At 43.3% G+C, this 16,123-nt stretch overlaps 1 protein-coding gene and 1 long non-coding RNA gene across 2 annotated transcripts in view; both read right to left on the bottom strand.

The window, feature by feature from the left end:
• Positions 1 to 601: 601 nt before the first annotated feature.
• Positions 602 to 1,062, bottom strand: LOC117284433. Its single transcript, XR_004515513.1, has 2 exons — positions 827 to 1,062; positions 602 to 726 (listed from the first exon to the last, which is right to left on the bottom strand). It is a non-coding gene; the product is annotated as an uncharacterized LOC117284433 (long non-coding RNA).
• Positions 1,063 to 5,003: 3,941 nt separating this feature from the next.
• Positions 5,004 to 16,123, bottom strand: part of Snx31 (sorting nexin 31) — a gene marked incomplete at its 5' end in the record, with an annotated part of 57,310 nt that continues 46,190 nt past the window's right edge. Inside the window, 4 exons of the mRNA XM_010619662.2 lie at positions 5,004 to 5,727; positions 8,411 to 8,467; positions 12,179 to 12,256; positions 15,420 to 15,533. Coding sequence (XP_010617964.1) covers positions 5,632 to 5,727; positions 8,411 to 8,467; positions 12,179 to 12,256; positions 15,420 to 15,533 — 345 coding nt within the window. The remainder of the gene's footprint in view (positions 5,728 to 8,410; positions 8,468 to 12,178; positions 12,257 to 15,419; positions 15,534 to 16,123) is intronic.

Raw genomic sequence — 16,123 nt, 5'->3', positions numbered from 1 at the left:
CCACAGGAAAATAAGGTGGATAAGTAATGAATATTGCTTGGAGCCTATGCATTTGTTTTAAGATAGCCAGAATGAGAAGACTCTTACAGACTAGAAATGACTTTAATTTTTTAAAAAAACCTTAAAAGTATTTTTTACATGTCTATCTTCTAGTTCACACAGTCCGTTACAAAATGAACCGAGCTAATTGTAGTCAAGGTCATGAAAGGCCAGAAAAAAAAAATTCACTTGTTGAAAATTAATTGCCAATGTGATAGTATTAATTTCTGTGAGCTTTAGGGAGCGATTAAGCCACGGGGGTGAAGCCCTCATGGACAGAATATAAAGGACTTGCAGAGGTGGGAGTCTGTTCCTTCAGTGTCTTCGTTCTGCTCGGGGTCACAGCAGCCAGGAGCCACCTGGAAGCAGACAGTAAATCCTCACCGGGCACCGCACAGAGGACCCCATGGTCTTGAGGGTCCCAACCTCCCCAGCTGTGGGAAACAAATATTTCATTTATGAATTGCCCGGTCTCAAGAAGTTGTTACAGCAGCACAAACAGACTGAGACAGTTACCTTTCATGCTTTGGCTTTGCTAATCTCCTACTAGATTTTTTTTTTTAAGTCTCAGACATGGTGTTTCCCGCAGAGCGGTTAGGTTTCAGGATTTTCCTACAGTTAGTTCACCGTCTAAGATCTTCTCATCTGTCTGCACGGGGAGTCCCCGGATTGCATACCATCTCGCTTCTGATTTTTACAAACAAAAAGAGAAAAGGGATGAAAAGAAGATAAAGAGCATCGACCACACATTAAACCGTAGCTAATCGCAAGAGTAATTAATACTTACGTGACATCATCACGATGTCCGTGCAGTCGCCTGGAGTCTGAAGTTGAACCGCTATGATACGCACTCAGCTGATTCACGAAAATAAACCTGGCCTAGAATCGTGCATTCTTCCCGTAAAGCGTGGACGCAGCGGCCATGGGGAGCAGCGTGGCTCTCCCTTGGGGCACAGCGGGCACAGTGGTTCGCAAACTCAGCTCTGCGAGGTGCTCACCAGCCACGGCGCGGCGGTGTCTGGGTCAACGCCATCCGATGTTTAAAAGAACTTGTCTCCAGGCAGCCGACCTTCACAACATATATAGGAAATTAATAATTGTCACTTTACTTCTTTTCGTCTTCATTTATTGTCCGTGGAAAATTAAGTTCTGAACTTCCTTTGATTGAGACCCAGAGACAGTTGACTTCCGTTATCTCTTCCTCTGCCATTAGATCCCATTGCAAAAGGGAGCTCCCCAGAAATTCTGCTGGGACCCATTTCCAGCAAGAATAAGAGCACCTCTCACCCAGCACTCTGGGAGGCTGAGGCAGGAGGACTGCAAATTTGAGTCCAGCCTGGGCAACTTAGTGACTTGCTGAAACCCTGTTTAAAATTAAAAAAAAAAAAATTAAAAGGGCTGGAAAAAAGGGGGTCCTGGGGATGTAACTCAGTGTGAAGCATTCCCTGGGTTCAATTCCCAGTACTGTGCATGAGTGGCCTCCAGCCACAGGACTGCTGCCACCTCACACTTACCAACTACATGCTCGTGCTCACAGGCGGAAAACTCCTTAGGAAGTCCAGCCAGCTCGTGGCCCACATTCCTGGGAAGAAACCACACTCAGCTGGGGCAGAAGCGGCACACAATCACTCAGGTCAGCACCATTAAGTCAGCGGAGTCACCACGCCCTTCTGAGGCAGCACCGAGTAAATCCCATCCAGGAGCTGAAGTCTCCAAACAGCATCCAAGCCTCCCAGTGACATTGTGTGCTTTTCAATAGCTCCAGAACATTGTTAGACAGCAGACGAGCTTCATAAGAATTTAACTACGAGCTATTAAAAGCAACTTAAAAGCAAAGTACAATTATACCCCAATAAAGTTGGTGAAGAGGACAATTACAAGGGCCTTAAAAGCTGTCTTTTAAGGAATGATTGGTTAGTCATACTTTTTCCAGCTCACCTGTTCTTATTTCTGTGACAGCACAATTTACCTACCTGTTCCTTGGTACTTTTCCCTCACAGTCCTGAGTCCCCAGGCTCACCCCTCCTCTGTCGCTCATTCTTCCTTTTGCTTTTGATTTAGTATCATTCTGGCCACTAGTTTCTCTCCAAAGCTCAACACTTATTGCTTTTCCACAAGGCGAAGTCACTGAACTCTTCTCAAATTAGCTTTGGGGTGAACTTAATGTCATTTCTAACCAAAATGTGTACCATACAATGTGCTTAGCTGTCCACAAGGGGATGTGGGCCAGCTGTAAGGACACCTCACACTGCCCTGGAAGGAGACCCGACCCAGGAAGGCCACCACAGGGCTGACTGCAGTCTCATTGGCTTCCTCCTTTTTTCTCCTCATGATGACCTTTGTGCAATCTTCAAACTCAAGTGTGCCTGAGTGTGGGCAAAGTGCCTCTGCTAGTTATTTCAGAATATAAACAGCAGTAAAAAAGATACCTGTCCAGTTTCCAGAAGGGATGCTGTGGGAGCCCACTGGCACTTGACATTGGAAAAGTAACTTCTTCTACCACTGAGGTATTGATACAATCTATGACTCTATCTGTTTGTTTATTTGGCTTTTCTGAGACAAGGGTCTCAGCTAGCAGATGAGATTGACCTGGATCTCATTGTGTAATCCAGGTTGGGTTTATGGGATTACGGGTGTTGACCTGGAGCTCACTGTGTAATCCAGACTGGTTTTATGGGATTACAGGCATGCACCACCACGCCTGGTTCAAGGGCTTTGTTAAATTTGACCTTGTGATGGGAGGAACTCAGATAGCCAAAGATCTGATCTCCTCCCTAATAGTTGCTTGGTGGTTCCTGTTGGTGTGCCTTTAAAAGGAGCTGTTTCTGTGAAATAAATCAGACCTCTTGTCTCCACACTATTGAGTGTGCTGTCCTTTCTCAATCCTCACTCCCCAACTCAGGTACGTTCGTGTTGTGACAGCTGGACCGTCACAGGATGCTGGTGAATGCAGGAGAAGGTGCGGGTGCCTAGGGACCGTCTCTGCAGGTGCAGACATCTGTCAGTATCTACAGGGCATCCTGTGTGGCAGCCAAAATCCACAGAGGCCCAGGTCCCTTGCATGAAATGACGTTGTGTCTGCAGGTAACCTCTCCACTTGGTCCGAATCCTTTACATCATCTCTAGGTTACTTATACTATTGAATACCGTAGGCTTCACTACGTTTGATCCAGAGCTGGTTGAATGCATGGATCTGAAACCCACAGATGCACTGTGAGAGCTCTGTACATGAGGAGCACATCTCTAGACAAAAGCACCAGGCTCATCACTTCCCAAGCCAGGCCACAGTCCTGCAGTCACCAGAGGTCGTCAAGAAGGCCTAAAGGCCATCGCTGGCCAGACGTTTCCTGCAGAACTGGGGTAGCTGTGCAGTGGGAGAGGACCTCCGTAGACGGACGAGGGTCTCTCTCACCGTCTCCCCCGGGTCCACAGCAGAGAAGGCCACTCTCTGGCAGTTGCACTTCAGGCTTTTTACCCAGTGATCAAGTGCTTTGATCCAGAAGTGATTCATACTCCCAAACTCCTTCCGGATGACAACAGGCCTGGGAACCCACAACGGGGCTAATACAGCGGCCCCTCCTGCTGTCACAGATTTACCGATCTGTGTCGCTTCACAAATCAAGTTTGGAGTCTTATTCCCCACTCTCCCAGTTCTTTTATCCCCGTGGTATATACTGCAGGACGCGTGTCATCGCTTGTGTTCTTCTGCTCATGTTCTGACGTTGATGATAACCTCAATGTTTTGAGAAAAAAATAGTTGAATACAATGCTTTTGGTTTTGCCATTGTCATATCATTAGATATGAGCTGCTCTCATTATCATTGAGATACTCGCTTGGGGTACGCAAGGGTACCTCGTGCCTCTTCTCTCTTAGCTTTATCTGCTAACTGCTCCCTGAACCGCAGACTTTGCTGGCACAGAGCAGGTCTGCTCGCAGCTGCCTACACACCAGCCACACCTTCCCATCTGGGGTGCCCCTCCCTCTTTCTAGGGAAATCCCCTCTTGGACCACCCATCTCTACTTTTACTTCCAAGGCTCTCTTCCACTTGAGTCTTTCCTGATGGACCCCAACTTTCTTTGACAAATAGACCCGCACTATCCTTTTGACACCAAGTACTCACTGTCTGTGACTTCTCACCTTCGTCTATCAAGGTGAAACAGGAAATGGGCAACACCAAATAGTTTTTCTGTCCCCTACAACAACTGTAATCACTTAAGGTTCAACTCTTCCAAACATCTTCTTACCCCTGTACACATACTCTTTGCATTCTTAATTTCTACGACAGCCACTCGTATTACTTATGTGCTTCCTTTTAAGAAGAGAGATCTGTGGGTGACACATGACTGTAATCCCAGTACTTGGGAGGCTGAGGCAGAAGGATTGCCACAAGTTTAAGGCCAGCCTGACAAAACAGTGAGACCCTAGCTCCAAAAACAAACAAACAAAAAAAAAAAAAAAGGAAAAAAGTTAGGCCTTGACTATTCTTAAATTGGCAAAATAGTACATAAGCTTTGATTTTAATAAACAATGATCCTAATTCATTAATATGCTAACTATGGTTGATCCGGGACATCTGTGAATCTCTCTGAAAAACACCTTACTACAAACTAAAATATAAACATAAAACTTGAAGGTACTGAAAGTTAGGCTATAGGCATTGAATTACAGATATTATAAGGCTTTAGTGGATTCTACATTTCCAAAGATCATCCACAGACTTTTCAACAATAAATCCTATATTGAGTAGAATATAGTTCACATTTATTATATCATTATGCAACTTTGGAAAAAACATTAAGATACTGCACTTTTTTCTAATTACATTAGATTCCTCTGTCCCTCTTCTTTATTGTGTTAATTACTCTATACACAATTCTATAGTAATTACATTAATTATCATAAAATAATAGAACTTGATAAGGAAAAACATAACAACAAAATGCACACAATCTTAAAGCAAAGGGACCTAAAAGGCATTTTATGTCAAGTACAAGGCAGTGTTGCTTTCCCAAATAGAAATGTTCAAAACAGCATATGACCCTGAGGTTGCCCATATGGTACCTCCGACCTAGGTAAGGAAACAAGTCGGCACTGCACGCCTCCTTGACGCAGCTCTGCGGACAGGTCGGAGAAGTCTGGGTTTCTTCCCCAGTGATTCCACTTCCTAGATAGAGCCCAGCTTTCCTTAGCTAATGAATCATGTCTTTAGAACTTGAGCCCAAAACGCTGGTAACATTTTGGAGCAAGACTTTCATTACGTAATACGGGACCATTCAGAGGACTTCATGAAGCCAGAGAAGAATGGATTCTTGGGGGGAAGAGAGTGAAGTTCGTATTTGTTTAATTGATTCAGCAATTTGTGATTGATGAGCTGGTAAAAACAAATTCTATAACTTTAGTTCTTACATTTTTTACTCTTGAAATGTACATAGAATGCTGTGGTAGTCCTGACGACTAGAGTCTATCTTAACATTAGAAGACACAGGAAGAAGTCAATTATTTCCTGACAGCAGGAAGCCCACCCCCCACCACCGAGCTCTTTCACCATCTTGAGATGTCTTAGGGGACATTTCAAAGGTGAGACTTTTCTTCAAAGATCTTCTTCCTTTATGGTTCCAAACACACAGACACCTTCAGCTCTCTTGATCTTGTGTTTTCTTGATAGAAAACTAGAATGCTTCTTTTGCTGGGAACAAAATGGAAAAGTCAGAAATGTAAATGAGAGGAAGTGATTTCCATAATAACAATTACAAAAACTTCAAGGAGCTTAAACTAATATTAAAGGACAACAGAAAGGGAGCGCCTGTTTAAGCAATGGTTATTTTCAATGGTTCTATCCTTCGAAAGCTTTATTTTTGGGTCAGGCGCCCATGTGAAAAAAAATCCGGGGCACCTTACCAGGCAGACAGGTTCAACATTTTTTTTCTGTGAGAAATTGTTCTGGATAGAAAATCCCTGCAGCAGAGGGGTTAACCAGCAAATTTTATTTGTCAACCGTGAAGACTGCTGGGATTCAGAGACTGGCTCCTTTGTGGGCCTGGAAAAGGTACATAACTTTTCTGTCTCAGTCCACAGGCCATAAACCAAAGATGGAAACAGTAACAACGGGGTGGTTGTGAGGGTGAAATGAGTTGGGTGGTCACCTTGCCGTGTCGGGTTCCTGCATCCACACATGTGACCAGGCTCCGATGGAAATTATATTTTTAAATTGAATCTGTACTGACCACATGGGCCTTCTCTTGTCATTACTCCTAAGCAATTCAGAATAGCAACCACTGACGCAACGAGCACGCTGTATTGGGCACTAACAGGAACAGAGACCATTTAGGGTATGTGGAGGAGGTGCCTAGGTTCCAAGCAATACTCTGCCACCTTCCACGAAAGGCACTGAGCACCGAGGCTCCCAGCACCCTCCGGGCAGCGAAAGGACTGCAGACGGGGATGCTGGCTGTGCGGCTCGGGCTGGGCTCTGCGAGATGAGGCGGGAGTGGACCCTTCTCATGGCCGGCCTGCTCAGACGTGGGGAGGCTGGCGCAGTTGTGCTGTTGAGGTGGGGTGGGGGCGGACAGCGTCTCTCACCCTGACCGCTCAGCCCGCTCACCTGGAGGCCTTGGGGAGCACAGACTGCTGGGCCCCCCGGGGGGGTTGGGGCCCCTAGATTTGCATGTTCTCAAGTGACGCTGACCTGCGTGGTCCAGGGACCATGACATCTATCTATCAACAGATGAATGGATAAGGAGCAAGCGGCGGGTACACGCAATGGAGTACTACTCTGCTATAAAGAAGGCTAACCTTGAGTGATCTGTAGGAAAATGGACGCACCTTGACACCATAAGATCAACTGAAATAAATCAGACACATAAAGCTTAAATATCACATTGTTTCTCTTACTGAGAAACCCAAAATATAAACAAAGAGCAAAATAAAAGATAATAGGAAACAGGGAGATAGATCTTTTTGCAAAAGGGAAGAGGACCAAGAGATGGAAGGAGAGAGAAGGGAAGGGAAGGGAAGAGGAAAAAAGAGTTAAAATGTGTTATATAGTTGTCCTAGCTCCCCATGATGAGTGTGGTCACGGTGTACACAAATATGCACTAATTTTAAAAAATGTAAAAGCCCTTCAGGAGTCCCTGGTGCACAGAGAAGTTTTTGGTCTGTCTGAAAACACACAGCCAGCAGTAGTGGAGCTCCTGCCTCCTATCTCTGATCCGGCCAGCCAAAAATGTCACTGTTACAAAACAAAGTTTTGCACGGATGCTGTCTCGTCTTCTTAGCTCCTTCACTCAAGCAAAGGTCCCTGTGTCCTTTCCTATTATAAACATGGGCTTCCACGTGACGGCATGTTATCTCCACACCAGGCCCTGTGTGAGGCGTGGGCTCAGTAATAAAACCAGCTCCATGCTATTTAGAGGTCTCCTTTGTTCATTTGTCTATACTGGAATTTGGGCACAGAAAAGAAGAACTAGTTAGTAAAGAGCACAGTCCCAGGCTGAGTTGCCTACTTCCTGCCAACACTGACTACTGTTTCGCCGTAAGAGAGTCACTTAACCTCTCTGTGCCCTGCTTCCCTCAGGGGATTTAGAGGATCATGGAGAGGACAGATGTGTTAATTCACATACCAGTGCTTGGAACACTGTCTAGCAATGATGAGGGCTCAATCCTGTTACTGTGTTTCTCTACATTTATTATCTGCACAGCAGAACTAAATGCTCTAAAGAATATCTCATAAACCCCAACATTGTTTTTTACTGATTACACTGCACTGCTCAAAACCTATGAAATTGAAACTTATCAGATATACTAAAATGTTCAAACTAGAAAGAGGATTTCTAAAAAATACATAGGTGCAGAAGAAAATCACCCCACTCCCCAAATTGTGTTCTTGGAAACTTTTGACATAAAAATGCCCTCAGCCTGGGGTGGTGGTGCACACCTGTCATCCCATGGCTCTGGGAGGCTGAGGCAGGAGGATCACAAGTTCAAGCCCAGCCCGGAGACATTATCAACACTGTCTCAAAATAAAAGAATAAATGAAAGCAAAAGGGATAGGGATGCAGCTCAGTGAAAAGGCCCTAGGTTCAATGGAGGGAGGGGGAGGGGAGGGTGAGGGAGGAAGAAGGGGAAGGGGAGGGGAGGCAGAGGAAGAGAGGGGAAGGGAAAGGAAGGGAAGGAAGGCAAGGCTGAGCCAGGCCAGGCCCTTAGTCATGCTGGGTGTTACAACAAAACTACTACACTTCTGTGCCGGCCTCCAACTGGTCCAACCACAGAATTCCAACTTACTCTTGGAAGTAGAAAGACTTTGGTTAAAGTGGTCAAGGGGGCAGATTTATCAGAACTGTAATATATCACTTACATAACTGCTCACAGACCTTGCTTTGCTGAATGTGCCATGTTTTACTTTTTCTTGTTCCCGGAACTTCCATCTGCTGAACAGATTAGTAAAGTGTCAGTCGACACAACCCACAGGGGCCAGCACGCAAGCCACCCACTTCACATTTGGGCCTGCGCAGTAACCCTCTCACCCGCTCGTGGGCTGTGCATTCCCCTGGCCTGCGTGTTACAGAATCAAGTCCCCAAAGGTGAAGCAAGGAGTACCCAACCTAGTTCTCCCCGCCCTCAGTCTCCTGTGGGGACTCCCACTGGGGGACCCCAAGCAAGGTCAGAGCACACAGGGCAGTTCGTGGGGTACAGAGCATGGGGGAGAGGTGTGTGGCACACCCCGTAAACTCAAGCTTGCCCAGGCATCTCCTGGTGGAAAAGAGCAATTAAGCAAATCTGCATTCTGTGCTTCCCTCCCATGAGGCACCCGGGTGTGAAGCGGTCAGAAACGACTCTGTCCTAACTGCCTTTCTCCTCGTCACTGGCTCCAGGGTTTCGAAGCACCACATGGCAAACCCAGGCTTCGTAAATGACAGGACGGAGGGGCGGAGGGGCATTTAACAAACAATGGGATAAATGACTCAACGCTGCAAAGGGGCACTGCCTTTTGACTGTGGTTAACTTCATTCTGCTGCAAAATAAGTTGCTTTCAGGGGATGTACAGTACCCAGGAATCCTGCCAGGTTAGCCTTTTAAATAGAAATGCTCAGATATTTGAGGCCTGCATTTCAGTGAGGTAAAAAGCCAGCTAAGTCTTGGCAAATGAGATGGTAATGCTCTGATACCACACTTCACTATTATTTTTATTGTTTTACATTGTAGTTTATGACCGGCTGCTGTGAAATACAGAACTCATACAATTTTTCTTTCTCTTACTCCCCCATGTCATAATAAACAAAATGCAACCCACTAAAAAGGCGAAGTGACTTCACATAATCAGTCTCCTTGACCCATTTGTAGGATGTCTTGAAGTGCTTTATGCAGTAGGGGGAAGAAAGTTGAGGAAAGTGAAACCTGGTCTCCCGGCACAGTTCTCCTGCACTTTCTCTTTTTTCTAGTGAGTGTTTTCTATTAATGTGGTCACTCGTGCCTGCTTGTCACTTTCCCTGGCTCGGAAACTCTGCCCCCTGGTGTACTCGGCCCATTCTGTGACTGCCGTCCTGTGTCTGCGACTAAGACACATGTTCAGCCTTACTTTCTGTTATACGGGACTAAACCTAACCCTGCCTGGTGAATGTTATTTTCAAGCCAAACAATCTTCTATGATTTTTCTCTAGTTAAAAGTAGCGAATATTAACGAAATATCTCTGCCTTTGTACGGGGGATAGCCTTTGGAAGAATGTCACATCCCCCTTCTCTTCTGTGTGGTTACGTATGTAACAAGAAATTCTTTATTTGTGGCTATGTGTTTGCAGCATTCTTTACCGCCTTTATTTCACTCAAATTTTAGAGACTTCTTCATAAACAGTTCAAGCCTTATCTTTGAAAGCATCGTCCAAAGCTATCTAGGCCAATTAACTTCAGTTAGTGCACATTTCTTCTCCTTCCATATCATATTAACAGGAAAAACCCAGTACTATTTAATCTGCTTCTGAGAACCATGTCCTTCATGTAGGGGCTCGTTTGGTTTCAGTTGCTCAGTTTCTCCCACTGACCCAGATTCTTCAAGATTATCAAAATACAGAATGCATTTGGACACAGAATCTGCTTTGCAGAGATGTCTGGGTCCTGACCCATGTGGGCCTTCTACAAGTGACTTCCGGGTTGAGACTACGTGTTTGCCTAGAAGAAACTGAATGTCACCATCTTGCACTTACACAGCCACCTGAGGGCTCAGAATGACTTTAGTTCCTTCCCTGTCCTCGGTGGGGAGGCCCAGCAGCCTGTGTGAGTCACAGACTCATGTGTTCCATCCCCTCCAGGGGTTTTGTAGACAGAGTTCCAGACTGAAATGCAGGCAGACTCCCCCCTACAACATGCTTTGAAAACCCAATTTTCAAGAGGAGGAGGCTTGACTTTTCTTTCCAAGAACTCAAATGAGCAAAGACATAGTTTGTGGAAATAAAGCTTGGTGACCATTTGGATAAAGCAATTCAAGAGTGTTGACTAACATGCTGATTATCTACTAGTCGCAGTGGTAAATGAAGGGTTCAATTCATGCACAAATCTAGGGAATGTAGCATGATTCCTTTCTGGTTTTTTGTTGTGTGTGTGTGTGTGTGTGTGTGTGTGTGTGTGTGTGTGTGTGTTTGTTTCTGTTTTTGGTACTGGGGATTGAACTCAGGACCTCAAGCTTGCAAGGCAGGCGCTGGAACCACTGGGCTAAATCCCCAGCCCATGATTCCTTTCTTTTGGATCTTTAAACAGATTATTACCTTCTCCATTTTATTGGGCTCTTTAGCTATTCATTGTCCAAATATTTCCTGAATCGAGTGGCTTAGGTTTTGCCCATCCACATTTGAGGGCACTTCTTCCCTTTAACGAGGCTACTTCGGTTAATTACTTTTCTCTTTCTTCTTTTTTATATATATAGTAATCAAAGCCTAAGAGGGTTCACCCTGCCTAAGAGGTTTGATATTATGACTCCTTTAAAAAAGAGCCCACTTCATTTACTGCTCTCCAGGACATTTTGAATTGTTTGATCACCAGGAGGCAGTGAAGCTGTTTTCCCTGGAAAGATATTTCAGTTCTAGAGGAAAGAGAAGTAAGTCTAAAACTCAATTAGTTTCTTAGGAAAAAAGCTGTCAGGTCAAGTAAAGATTAAGTTTAAACTAAAGACATTATCTATCCTTTTGTAAAGGACTACATTTAAATGAAAACATTTGGGAAGTTTCCAATTATTTTCTGTTGTATTTTTAAAAGATGAGTGCAACATTAAATAAGCTTAAATATGTCAACGAGCCATTAGTATTTACAATCATTTCGAAAACATCAAGCTGTACTAGCTTATCTGGGACATGCTCATATCATGATAAGGACAAGGTAATTAGAAAAGTTTGAAATCTTGGTCATTTGTGGCTTCACAGCCTGCCCACCAGCTTTTTCAGAGAGCTTCTAGTAACTGGGCCTCCAATAAATAAATGTAGTGTAGAAAAATAGAGTTAATTTTGCGTTGAGAAAAAAATACTGGAGAGTTTCTTCTACTCTCTGGCTTCTCCCATCTGCTAAAGGCATTTCCATTTGATATACTGGAAGTACCAGGAGGCTGTGGGTTCTTTCCAGAGAAAAGCAGAGCTTATTTACGATCATCTCTGCTCCGTTAAAGGTCCTGACTTTGTCAGAAAGTTTTTTTGTTTTGTTTTGTTTGAGACAGGGTCTCACTAAGCAGTTGAGACTGACCTGGAGCTCACTATGTAGCCCAGGCTGGTCTCGAACTCACAGTGATCCTCCTGCCTCAGCCTCTGGAGTGCTGGGATTACAGGCGTGTGCCACCACGCCCAGCTATAAAGGTTTTATGATAAATCTGAGAGCTTCCATTTTAGGACAAGGCAGAAACAAAACAGTGTGACTAGCAAGTTATAGAGTTCTCAGTAATCCAAAGATGACTTTTCCCTGGAAAAATGGCTTGAATTCTAAGGACAGACTTTCTCCTGGCCCCCCATCCTGACCACAGAGCACCAGAGGCCTGAGGAGTTCATTTCTTGTGGGGTGGATTCTTCTTTGAGGACCAGATCTGCTGGCCCAGAATTCTGAAGAGCAGTTCAGTCTCCAGGTCTTGCTCCCATTGGGGACTTAAAGGGGAAGTGGACAGCACTTACCATTTCTGTATTCTCAGCAGCTTGCTTTGCCATCTTTTCTGAGATCATCTTTTTCAAGCAGCTACTCAGCAAAAATGCCTAAGAAATCCAGAAATAAAGAAGGCTCTGTACTCAGGAAGTTTTCATTTTCTTTCTTCTCTCCTCATTCCACAGAGCAGAGTTTGAACTCCACTTAAAATCCAATAGCATGCTAAGAATTTGGATTTCTTCTTTAACTACCAGAAATTTGCAAAAAATTCAATTAGCAAGTTAACATAAATTTTCTCAATTACATGGATATATTTACAGTGAAATTTAAAGGCAGAAAAAAAAAATGGCCAGAATCTTATTACGAATCTTTATCTCCTTAAAACTCCCCACTTGCCAGGTTGATTAGTTTATAAGCAGATCATATTTTATGAGCAATAAATAGTACAAGGTACTTATTAGTATAATCAAATAAACTGATGACAGTGAATCCTATAATTTTATACATAATTACCAAGAGACTTATTATTATAAATAGTAACCTGTCTGAAAGAATATATTAGCATCTTATTGCTTTTACTGAAATTTTAGAAATTAATTGTTTTCTTCATTTCTTATTTTCCCAATACACTTAATCATTCACTAGTAATGTGGATAGTTGCCTGCAGCGTAACTGGTGACTTAATTATCATTGCCAGTGACAAGACACTTACAGAGGCATATCCTGCTACACAAAGACAGGAGCTCCCTTGTTTGAAGGTCTGCATCCTATGTGCCAAATTTAAGGTGCCCTATGATTTTCCCATGGGCTCTTCCTCCACTAATCCTTTGTCTTTCTTGTCTTGCTCTTATTTCTTGACTTGCTGTTTTCTCTTTTGACCCTATTAAGGTTTGAGACAACTAAAGTGTAAGGCCTGAGGCTCAAAGACCTTAGTATAATAAGACTGTGCTCATGGATGGTCACTACTGAGGGGGGTGATGGAAAAGAGGAATGGGAGATAGAGGGAAACCCAGGCCAGGGCAGTGGATAAAGTGAAAATCTCTCAGAAGATGGCACACAGCGGAATTAGAGGGAGAATGGTTGACATAAAGGTAACATCTGGCCATCTTTCAGGGGTGTAGAGCATGACAGGAATGAAACGTCCTTTTAAAAAAGGAGGGGAGAGAGGAAAAGCAGTGTCACCAAACCAGGAAAAGAGCACATACATGAAATGAATACCCAGACTTTGACTTCCTAGTATTGCTAAGAATATATATCTGTACATATATATCCTACACAAAACCAGAGTATGAAATAGTTAACCAATAAACCCTGAGCTGATGCAACCAGGAAAGGATGCTTAACAGTACATTCCTCAAAATGCAGATTGATTCTATTTTCTTCTACTGTGTATGCAAAAACAAAAACCTCTCTGCTATAAACCAGGTCAGGTTTACTAGATATAAACTGAGCTTTTGTTTAAAAAGCATAGGAAAAGATTTGGGTCCAAGCCTTCACTTGTATCATACAAGTCACATTTCTGCCTTTTGCAAAAAGGTGTACATCAATAAAATGTTCCAAAGGAAATAAGATCTTACTAGGAATCCTTTAAAACAATGTTTACTGTGCCTCTCCTGCCATGGCTTAAACTCATCCACTACTGTCGAGATTTTAAAAATCACAATACAATTTAGTTGCATTTAGTATTCTGAGGAAGGAGTAGATGAGCAATTAAAATGAACCTAGACTGGGTATAGTGGTGCACATCCCAGCATTCAGGAGGCTGAGGCAGGAGGCATGTTGCAAGTTCAAGGCCAGCCTGAATTACATAATGAAACTCTGTCTCAAATCACTGCCCCTCCCAAAGTGACCCTACAGACGTATTTCTTTAACCAAGGAGTATAGTTTAGTACTTTGTGTTTTTCAGAGGACTTTGATGTCATGACCTCAACGGTATTAGAATTAGTTTAAAGGGGGCTTTGGTTACTCAAAACCAGAATGTTCCATGGAACTTAGTAAGATTCAAATTGAACATAATGAAATTTTGACTCCATTTTAGAACACCTGTGGTTCTGATTCCAATTTGAAATACCTTAGGTTCAGTAAAAGATGTTTTAACTGGATTTGATATTTTTAAAATTAATTATTTTTAGGACTTCCATCCCTATTTTAGTTATAAGCCTGTGATAAATATGGATAGTTAACTATCCGACAGCCATTGCTTTTTTCTTTCCTAAAAGACCTTAATTTTGTTTGGGATAAGAAGTGCTCAGCCCAGGCAATGATTTCTGCTACCTGTAAGTGAATCATAGATCTTGCTCCTCTTTGCTAGACACTCAATTACCAGACTCCCTTGCAGCTAGGGTGGTTGGATGGTCCAGTTCTGACCAATAAGACAAGTGAAAGTTTAGTTGGAGGCTTCTGAGAAAAAGCATTTGATTTCCAAATGTGAGATATACCCTTTTATCTGCTTGGAAAAGACCAAGGGAATGATAAGGATGCCAATTTTCAATTTTCAGTATCATTAGTAAGAAACAAAAAAAACCTATATTAGCTAAACCAGAGGTCAGCAACAAATCTAGCGCACTATTTTTGTAAATAAAAGTTTTATTAGAAAAAGGCCTATTTATTTATATATTACCTATGACTTCTTTTAACAGAATTTAGCAGTTGCAACAGAGACCAAAAAGACCTCAAATCCTAAAATATTCATTATCTGGACCTTTAAGAAAAGATTTTCTGATCCCCATTATAAGCCAGTTAGTTTAGTCTCCATTATTTGTTAACCATTATGGTTTGGATCTTAAATGTCCTAAAAAGCTCACATGTTGAAGGCGTGATCAATAGAAAGTGGTGAAAACTTTAGGAGGTGGGGTCTACATGGTAAGTCACTCACTGGGGTGTGACCTTGAGGGACATATTGGAACTACAGTGCCTTCCTGTCTTTTTGTTGCTCCTTGGCAGCTGAGTTCCACAGCCTTGCTCTACCATGCATGACCTTTCATGATGTGCAGCCTCATGCAGGCCCAAGGGATGGGACCAAGAAACCAGCAACTGAAACCATGAACAAAAATAAACCTTTCTTCTTTTCAAAAAACTAACAGAGCAACTAAATTCATTTCTAACTGATGTGAAGGTCTTGGTGACGAGTAAAATAAAGCAAAGCAAAAAGAAAAAAAAATTGCCCACTAGTGCCCTGTTCTAGCTGGGTTAAGATGATGCACTTTGTCCACACTGGCCAGCAAGATGGTATTTCAGCACAAAAGGTGCTCGTGTTCTGCCCTGTGAACTCACCTGTTTGGTGTAAATGATAAACCACTGCCAGTGATTATCTTCACTGTATTGAAATCTGAGTTCTAAGTTCTGGTTGAGAGTTCGCTGGGGCCCATCCATATCCAGCAGAGTCCCCTACAGAGGAAAATAGATATTATTTGATATTCAATAGAAGTTGAACTGCCTCTTAATGTGCTGGGCAAAACATCAAAATGAGCAAGGCCATCTCTGTATCCAAGAAGCTATTAGTCTATCGATGGGCCATGAAAGTAAATCATCATAGTGTGGTAGCTATGGTGTTATTGAGGAAGCAAACAAAGACCTATAGACGGAAAGAGCATGGGCACCTAGGCCAGGTTAAGAGGGTAAAGAAAGACTTCCCAGCCGGGAATTTAGCTCAGCAGTTCGGTGGCCTGCCTTGCAAGCACAAGGACCCGAGTTCAATCCCCAGTACCCCCCCAAAAAAGAAGGACTTCCTGGAGGTTAGGACGTTGAAGCAGCAGTAGGAGTATCTGAGTTTGCTGTGGTGGTTTTGTTTTTAGAAGGGAAGGTGACAGGTGGCAAAAATAGCAGGTGCAAATGAACTGGTGCCTGAGGAGTCTGGAAATATGTGTTCAAGATACTGTGAGTGATGGGGTGAGTCTGCAGCAACAGCTCTATTGTATGGAGACTGGGGAGAGGGGCTCGGGAAAAAAGGTAGGGCCAGATCCTGAAAGTCTAGTAGA

The sequence above is a fragment of the Fukomys damarensis genome, unplaced genomic scaffold, assembly GCF_012274545.1.
Source record: "Fukomys damarensis isolate Sample0158 unplaced genomic scaffold, DMR_v1.0_HiC HiC_scaffold_5, whole genome shotgun sequence".
NCBI lineage: Eukaryota > Metazoa > Chordata > Mammalia > Rodentia > Bathyergidae > Fukomys > Fukomys damarensis.
The sequence above is the reverse complement of the archived record's forward strand: the minus strand, read 5'-3'. Positions and strand labels throughout refer to the sequence as shown.